Source organism: Mandrillus leucophaeus, unplaced genomic scaffold (assembly GCF_000951045.1).
Source record: "Mandrillus leucophaeus isolate KB7577 unplaced genomic scaffold, Mleu.le_1.0 Scaffold1276, whole genome shotgun sequence".
Classification (NCBI taxonomy): domain Eukaryota; kingdom Metazoa; phylum Chordata; class Mammalia; order Primates; family Cercopithecidae; genus Mandrillus; species Mandrillus leucophaeus.
In genome coordinates, this window is record NW_012101165.1 from 99,208 (window position 1) to 107,685 (window position 8,478).

The window sequence follows — 8,478 nt, forward strand, 5'->3', positions numbered from 1 at the left end:
ACACACACACACACAGATATATAGTTTACAACCCAGATATAATTTAGTTGTTCCTACTCAGCTATATGCTTCTCTAGTTTGATAAAACAGTAGAGCCAGGGGACCCACATTTGCCTGTACATTTTGCCTGAGGAACATTTCTCTTTCCTGAAATTAAGATCTCTATAGGTGATATTGTTAGGAAAAGGAAGATTATAGGCTGTTTAGGTTATGGGGTTTAAGATTCTTGCGTTTTGAGGTGTGTGTATATGTAATTTTCTTCAGGCAAAAGGTTAAAAATGCTGTAATTCATTAAATTTTTTTTTCCATTCCAAAGAGCAAAGCAGGATGGGTGGAGCTATTTTTCTCAGTGAGTCTAGGAGGAAGCAAGTCAAATGATTAAAAAGAAAATGGGTTTTGGATTTCTAATGGTTTTTGGTTTTCTCACCTCATTGTTGTTCAGTGATAGCAGTCACTTTTCCCAGTCTGCAGTGAGCAGAGTGAGACGGGCCCCTTGATGCTGAGGCGGGTGGCACTCAGACCAGTGGGCTTGGATGCAATGTGTCTAGATATCTTCCTCCACAGAGGGAAGGTTAGGTGAGATCATTGGCTAACTCAGCCCTACCCCTGTGTAGCTTTTTGCATTGCAAGCTGAAATCCACCGACTAAAGAAAGAGGAGCAACAGTCAGAAGAGGAAGAGGCCTTGGTCCAACACAAATTGCCTCCTTATGTCTCCAACATGGACCGCCTGGGGGACTCAGAACTGTGAGTGTGTGTGACGGCCCTCTCCTTTTCTTTGCCCTCTGTGCTCTCAGCCCCACCATTCCCTCTGATCTTGCCTTGCCTGTAGCCTTCTGTGCCTGCTGAAGGAGAATTGCGGAAGAGCCTCCTGGCACACACTGCTCTTGCTTGAGAGCTTTATTTTTATTTTTAGAGATGGAGTGTCGTTCTGTCGCCCAGGCTAGAGTGCCGTGGCACAATATTGGCTCAAAGCAACCTCTGCCTCCTGGGTTCGAGAGACTCTTCTGCCTCACCTCCCAAGCAGCTGGGATTACAAGTGCATGCCACCATGCCTGGCTAATTTTTGTTGTATTTTTGGTAGAGATGGGATTTCATCATATTGGCCAGGCTGGTCTCAAACTCCTGACCTCAAGTGATCCACCTGCCTTGGCCTCCCAAAGTGCTGGGATTACAGGCATGAGCCACCACGCCCAGCCTTGCTTCAGAGCTTTATGAGTAAGGTCCCCATGGCCTCAAAAGTCCTCTAGGAGTTCTGAGCCTCCAAGCCTGTGGCTCTGCCTAGAGCTGGGGAACTGCACAGCTCTGCCAACTCTACATCCAGATATGTGTAGCCTGGATAAATAAAAACACAACCACTGTGGTAAAGTCTTGGGAAGGTTTTGTGCATTGGAAGGAGCATCTCATGTATGGAAAGATTGATAACCACAGGTTGGATGCATTCCTCAGTAGAAGCATGCACCTCTCTGATGGTTTAAAGAGGAAGGCAGATTAGAGAGAGGCATTTGACCTTCAGAAACAGCCAGTTAAAGCAGAAGCCCCAGCTGGTGATAATAATAGTAGTGGTTGAAGAAACAGAGGTACACACAGGTGAGGAAGATAGTGATTGGTGAGTCATGATGCAAACCCAGGCAGCCAGATTCCAGACCTCCACATAACCAAGTACTGCACCAGATGACATAGCTCTGGTGGTGGAGCCAGTGCTTTCAGATGGAAATAAAATGCGAGCCAAATATGTAATTTAACTTTTTTAGTAGCTATGCTAAAAAAAAAAAAAAAACAAAAAAACAACAAGATGAATTTTAGTGATATATTTTATTTGGCCTAGTATATTCAAAACATCATTTCAATATGTAATGGATATAAACAAAATGTTAATGAGCTATGTTATACTTCTTTTCATGCCAAGTCTTTGAATTCCAGTGTGAATTTTACATCTCTAGCACATCTTGATTTGGACTAACCACTTTTCATGTGCTCAGTAGCACACGTGACCAGTGGCTATCGGACAAGACAGTTCTGAGTTTACTGTGACCCTCAAAGAAGAGCCGCAGACTTCACCCTTGTAACAGATAAGCTGCTGGCTCCCTTTGTACAAAAAAATGATACCAAGGATAATACCACCTTAAAGCCCAGCCTCCTGGACCTGACCCAGGCCTGGTCACTTAATATCATCCATAGCCCGGGAGGTCTATGTTCTTGGTTTTCCACATCCCGTTTCAGCCCTCTGACCCTGTGGTGTGTTTGCTGACCAGTGCCATGGTGTGCAGCCAAAGGAATGCCTCCCTCTCCCAGTCACCTCGCGTGGGCTTCCTGTCCTCGCTGCTGCCTCAGAGTAAGAAGAGCCCCTCAAGGTTGTCACCTGCCCAGGGCCCTCCTCAAGCTCAGAGCTCAGCCAAGAAAGAGTCCTTCGGTGGTCAGGTAAGCACAAGTCCTGCCTCTCTAACTGTGGCCAAGAAGCCCCTGACGACTGCCTGTGCTTCCAGACCTCCTGGTCAAGTGTAGACTTATTTGCCCTCCCTTTAGGACTGATTTCTTGGGCATGTTGATGAGATTCTAAATTGGCATCTCATTACCTTTCTTTCCCCTTCCCTGCCTTTCCTCTCAGAAAGTGATGGTTCTGCAGGATGAGAATCTAGATAAGACTGTAGTGAAGGAACTGGGAGGAGAAGGAGGAAAATCCACCGAATGCATTCTGGCTCCCCACTCCATCTTCACCTGTGGCTAGACTGCAGCCACTGTGGTGTTTGAGATGCTAGGTAGATGCTTGTGCACTGATCAAGGCAGTGCCAGACCTCACACCCCGGTCTCCTGACCCAAGGGATTGCCTTCCCCTGCCTGCACTCCTGTGCCAGTTCTCTGAAGTCTGTGATGCTTCCTGGGTGAAGTAGTAGATCTGATGACAGGAAGCAGGCTTTGAAGAGTCTCCCTCTTTTCTCATAAATTTCCTATGAACTCATGAGGGCTTATGACTATGTTTTGGTGGCTCAAGTGTGGGTTCAGGCAATTAGAATTTTGAATTTTTGGTGATACAAAAATAGTGTTTGGCTAAAGAGTAAATCAAGAATTACCTCTGAATCCATGCATTTTGCCTACAAGTTGGTATTTGCTGATTCTGCAAAGGATTTTCACTATTTCTTACTTTTATGGAAAACTGCAAGTGGATTTTTTTTTTTTATATCAGCTTACGTCCCAAACAGCCAAGGGTCCTACTGACTAGTTTAACTAGCAGACGTTGTCAGAATTCATTGCTTTCAGAAATGCCTGCAGACTGTTTATTGCTTGTGTAGGGACACTTTCTCTTTGAGTGCATTATTAGTTGCAGTCATAGTCTGTGGCTTCTTCTCTTACCAGCCTCGGCTTGAGACCAGTTGCAAGTGGCACAGCAGTTTGGGGCTGCTTGCTGTACCCAGGGAGGTAGGGGTCTGCCTCAGGCTGCCATTGGAATACAGCACTTGGGCTGGGTATTGTTGAGCTGGAGACACTGAGCAGGACACTGGATCAGAAAGAGCATGGGCTTTGGGGCCAGGCAACTTTACGTTTAGCTCTGGCTCCTCGTTTTTCATTGATGCTCAGATTGCTTAAACTCACCCCAGTTTGCTTGAGATGATAGTAATAGTATTTACTCCCCAGGGAAGGATGAATTGAGTGGCTAGAAGAAGAGTGCTTGGCAGAGGGTCAGCACTCAGTAAACGTTGGTAGTAGAAGTTATATTCCTGCAGGCCCCGGCCTATGTTAGTTCTGAGACCTAAAGTGCCATTAATGCCAAAAAAACTATAATCTTAGCAGCCATGAGGGTTCAGGCAGTTAAAACTCAATCATGGTTACTCCTATGAATATTTTTCTGAAATTCAAATCTTAAAGTTAGAATTCCAGTTCTGTGGAATGTGGCCGAGTAAGCTGTACTGCTTGCTTTCTGGATCTCTCACTGTGCAACATTTTGTAAGTTTAATAAGTGACATGTGGAATGTTGAGTCCTTTGAAATGAGCTTGAAATTATGAAATTCAATTTCATTAACTTGAAAGAAAACATAGAGACAGCTTCTGTGGGAGTAAGCTGTGGCCATACTCTATGTGGTCTGGAACTGTGTGTCACATGGTGAGGTTGAAATGAGATTGGAAATTACTTGTGCAGTTTACAGCTAAGCAATGGGGATAAGAATGTGTGATTTGCAGTAAAACATGCCTTACCTTTCCTCTAAAATATAATGGAACAAAGATTGGGTCACTGTGTAGTATGTTAACAGAGCAGTTTGTAGTTCTTCAGTGAAGATGAAAGATATCTCTAATCTAAAAAACCCAATAGTCAGGTCACTTGTTTTTTATTAGTGGTAGATGAGTTAGATTCAGCATTAATGTTTCACTTCTAAAAATAACTAGTAGATTTGAGGTTCAAGAAAATCACAGAATTTTAGAGTTAGAGGGAAGCTCGAAGGTCATCTGGCCCACCTTCTGCTGAGTATAGGAGTACACTGTCTGGATTGATTGCCTCCTAAGATGCAGTGCTCACTGCTTGTCAAAGCAGGAACATATGCATGTTAGAAAGCTATTAGAAGAAACTTCTTTATGACTTTTCCTCACGGATCTTAGCTTAGCCCTTTGGAGCTACATAGAATAATAAGGCTTATTGTATAGAATGATTCTTCCTATGTTTTCCATGCTAAGCACTCTTGTTCATCCTCCCTTCAACTCCCACCTCAACTGTTTGCCCCTATGGCATGATTTCCCCTCACATCCTGGGCCCCCTGCTCTGGGGGGACATTCTAATGTTTCAATCCCACTATTACAATTAATGCCCAAATTTGAGTGTACGATTCCAGATGCTCTCTCACAGATACTAAATGCACGGCATGGAAGGATCACTTCCTGCCATTTTGATGATATGCTGCTTTGAACTCAGTACACAATGGCATTGGTTTTTAAATAAGCCACATTGCTTTATTAGTGTAGATTAAACATGTCATCTTTTTTCCTTGCTACTACCACACCAGAGCCCTTCTTTTTTTTGTACTGTTAAAGAATAAGCACACACACACAAAATAGGCTGTATTTTATTGTTAAATTAGCAATATTGTAAAAATGATTAGACTTTCCTATCTTAAATATAATTTATAGAGAGCGTTGTAAATTTTGCTCACATCAGCATTTTGTCTGCTTGTAATTGGTTGCTGTACCTGTTGTCATTATTACTGAAATGTTCATAGCATTATTCTTGTAAAATAGATGGCAAAATAAATGCAAAATAGATTGCTTTTATATTGAAAGCCTGGCAAATACTCTCCAGGCTTTCAATATGAGTCTGGAGGCAATTTTTTTTTTTTTTTTTGTGGTAATAACTGCAAACCTACACTTCCCAAGCCCTTCTAGGATCTCTAATTACAATAGCCAGGGAAGGCACATCCATAGCAGGCTTGCCTGGGCTGCTGCTTGGCTCACACAGCCTGTAGTTTGTACTCTATCCTTCCCGCCAGCGATAATTCTGCTCCTTTTACACCCACTTGGTGAGCCGTGGAAATTACCTCATTATGGAGATAATCTTTAATCGGCTGTAATGTAAGGCAAGCAAAGCATCCACAAACTTCTGTGTTTGTGACTCTTATTAGTGTCAAATTACCTCCCAGTTACTGAGAAGTAAGTGGTCACAACCACTGCCCTGAAGGTTTTTCCCAAGGATCTTGACAGGAAGGGGAAAGCCTGTCTTTCTTTCTGGGATTTCTGTGGTATGAGGGCCTGTTTTCTGGGTAACTTTGTTTAGCTTCAGGTGAGAACAAATTACTGGAACTTGTTTCCTGCTCCGTCTGGATGGCTGCCATCCTGGTAAGCTCTGTGAGGCTCTGGAATCCCTCCTGCCCTACTCAGTCCACCGGAAATTAATGGGTATCAACTTATGTCTATCTCCAGAGTGAGAAGGTCAAATGATAAGACAGAGGTTACCATGTCTCTCTTGAACTGTAGGAGTCAGGTAGATTATGACAGAATATACTTTAGACTATTGGGATGTTCTATTATTTGAAGCCAGCGGTTAAAGAATATTATGAGGGTTGCACTTAAAATGAAATAAAACTTTCAATTAACAGTTACTTCATCTGTCCATCAGTCCATCCATTTGTCTATTTAGCCAGTCATGAATGAGTGCCCAGCTTATGCGAGGTTGTGGTGCTGGGTGCTAAGGTTACAAAGATGTGTAAGGTAGAGTCACAGTAGTAGAAGCTTCCAGAAGGGTGCGAGCTTCTCTTTGTGCAAGTGTCATTGTCCAGAGAGTACACAGTTCTGCTGACGTCTTTCATTCTCTCCAGCTCTTTACCCATACGCAAGTGCTTGGCCATAATTGTATGGATTTGTTTGAAGGTAATGACTTACATTGCATTGTGACTTTACCCCTTTTTCCTTTGTTTTGTCTTTTTTTTTTTTTTTTTTTTTTTTTTTTTTTTTTCTTTTTTGTATCCCCTTTTTTTTTTTTTTTTTTTTTTTTTTTTTTTTTTTTTTTTTTTTTTTTTTTTTTTTTTTTTTTTTTTAGCTTTTTATTTCTGAAAAATTAACAGTTGCCAGTAAGCCTTCACTTGTTATGTACATTTGTGGCTAGACACAAATTGGCCTTCACCTACTTATTAAAAAGTTTTGTGGACAGTCACATTCACCAGCTTTTAATATATTACTATCTTCTTCTTCTTCTTCAGTGACTAACATAGATTTAAGGAGAAAGGAGAACTTCTCTCTCCTCTTCTTTAAGCAAAATCTGATAGGTCATGCTTAGGTCCATCACTCTCTTGGCATAAACTGCCCTATCATTGTAAAGGCAGTTCTTCTTCTCTGTACCAGATGCCTTCCTTGCTATCTTGACTTGTGAAGGAAGTATTACCTTTGTACTTCTCAGTGTTTTATTGTTTGCTCTTGCTGGGGAAGTGTTACAAGTGGCTTTCAAATCAGCGAGAGGAATTTGAAACCACCTCCTTCCATCAATATTCACCAATTGAATTGAGCACTCTTTACTGTTGCTGAAAAAGGAAAAAACACCATTTATCCAGTGGAGGGGCTGAATAAGCCAGGAAGGGGCCTATAAAGTGCCTGTCTCCCTCTGTAACAGTTCCCACCTTTGTTTCCAAGGCAGAGTCCCCCTGTGACCCATGTACAGCGTGGCATACATGTAGCAGCGCAGAATGTGGCAGTGGCACCTCCTGGACTGTGATGTGACTGCTCGGTGTTTGCATTTTCAGTGATTTGTTCTTATGGGGGTTTCAGAGCCTTGTCTTGAAACGAGACATGACACAACTGCCTACCACCTCCCCAGATCTTGGCCTTGACAGCCAACTCCAACAGGCCACCTCCCCACTCCATCTCTCTGAAACTCTCTGAGGAGTGGACATTACCTCTCCGTGGCTTTTGTCCTCCCAGGACCCATACACAATTGTTATTGACACAGTTCTAATACTTGGAATTAAATGTGTTTGTGGCGGATTGAGACAGGTTTACCACCTTTTCTTGATTCACGGAAGTACTTGGAGTTTATAAACAGGCCAAAAATAGCAAATACCCTGCAGGTTAGCCATGGTTTGGTTCCAGGTAAGCTAATAGTCCTTTAAAATTTTCTTTCTTAACTGTTCCCATGGCTGCAGGATTCCAAGGACTCCATGTTAATCATTTTAAATTGTTTACTGTTGACATAAAAATTAACAAGTAGAAGAACTGGAAAGCAGTAGGTAGACTTTGATTGAGTTTCTTCTCTTCACTTAGGGCTTGTGTAGAAATGGTTTCTCAGGAAGACTGGTCTCAAACCTGAGTGGCTGTTTGCATTCATATCTCTTGGCTAAAAGTGTAAAAACTGAGGGTGAAGGTGTTTGAACATCACAATTTGTGGGTATACACCCGGAAAAAGAGAGCCCTGCACAACAGTCTGGAAAGGTGCGGGGTGGCAGCTCCTTTTAAGAGTTCCTAGATTAAGAATAGAGACTTCTTCTGTCTATGTGCGTGGGGTGGGGATGATCAAATTCATTCCCTCTTGTTATAACTTAGTTGACCCTATCACTCTTGTTATGAAAAGGAGCCAGAAAATACCAGTTTGTTTCCTGTCCAATTTATCTTTCTTAATGTTCCTTGGGTTTTCAACAATTTCGGTTAAAAATTTCTGGTTTTCTAGTAATCATTTTAAAACATCTCAGTATTTGTTAATATTAGCTGCTTTAGTCCACACTTGGCCCAAAACAAGAGAGGGTACTGTGTTCCATTTCCCTCCAGAGGCGATTGCTTGTTGCGTAAATAATTTTTAGATTGCCCAAATATATTGTGGCTTGTAAATGTGTATAACACCAAGCATAGGCCCCGGCTTTCCTTAGTCATCACTTAGTAAGTGCTGGCGCTTCCCCGTCAACTAGACTAAATTGTTCCGATTAGATCAAGATGACATCTCCCTCCAGATGAGAGATACTGCAGGATGAGGATTGCAGGTGACCTGTCCTCTTAACAGGTAGAGGACAGAAAGGAGG

The 8,478-nt window shown here is 42.4% G+C and overlaps 1 protein-coding gene across 1 annotated transcript in view; it reads left to right on the plus strand.

Moving 5' to 3' along the window:
- Nucleotides 1-8,478, plus strand: part of WDR91 (WD repeat domain 91) — a 31,388-nt gene that overhangs the window by 6,037 nt on the left and 16,873 nt on the right. Inside the window, exon 6 of the mRNA XM_011972134.1 lies at nt 2,254-2,419. Within this exon, the coding sequence (XP_011827524.1) occupies nt 2,254-2,419 (166 nt within the window). The remainder of the gene's footprint in view (nt 1-2,253; nt 2,420-8,478) is intronic.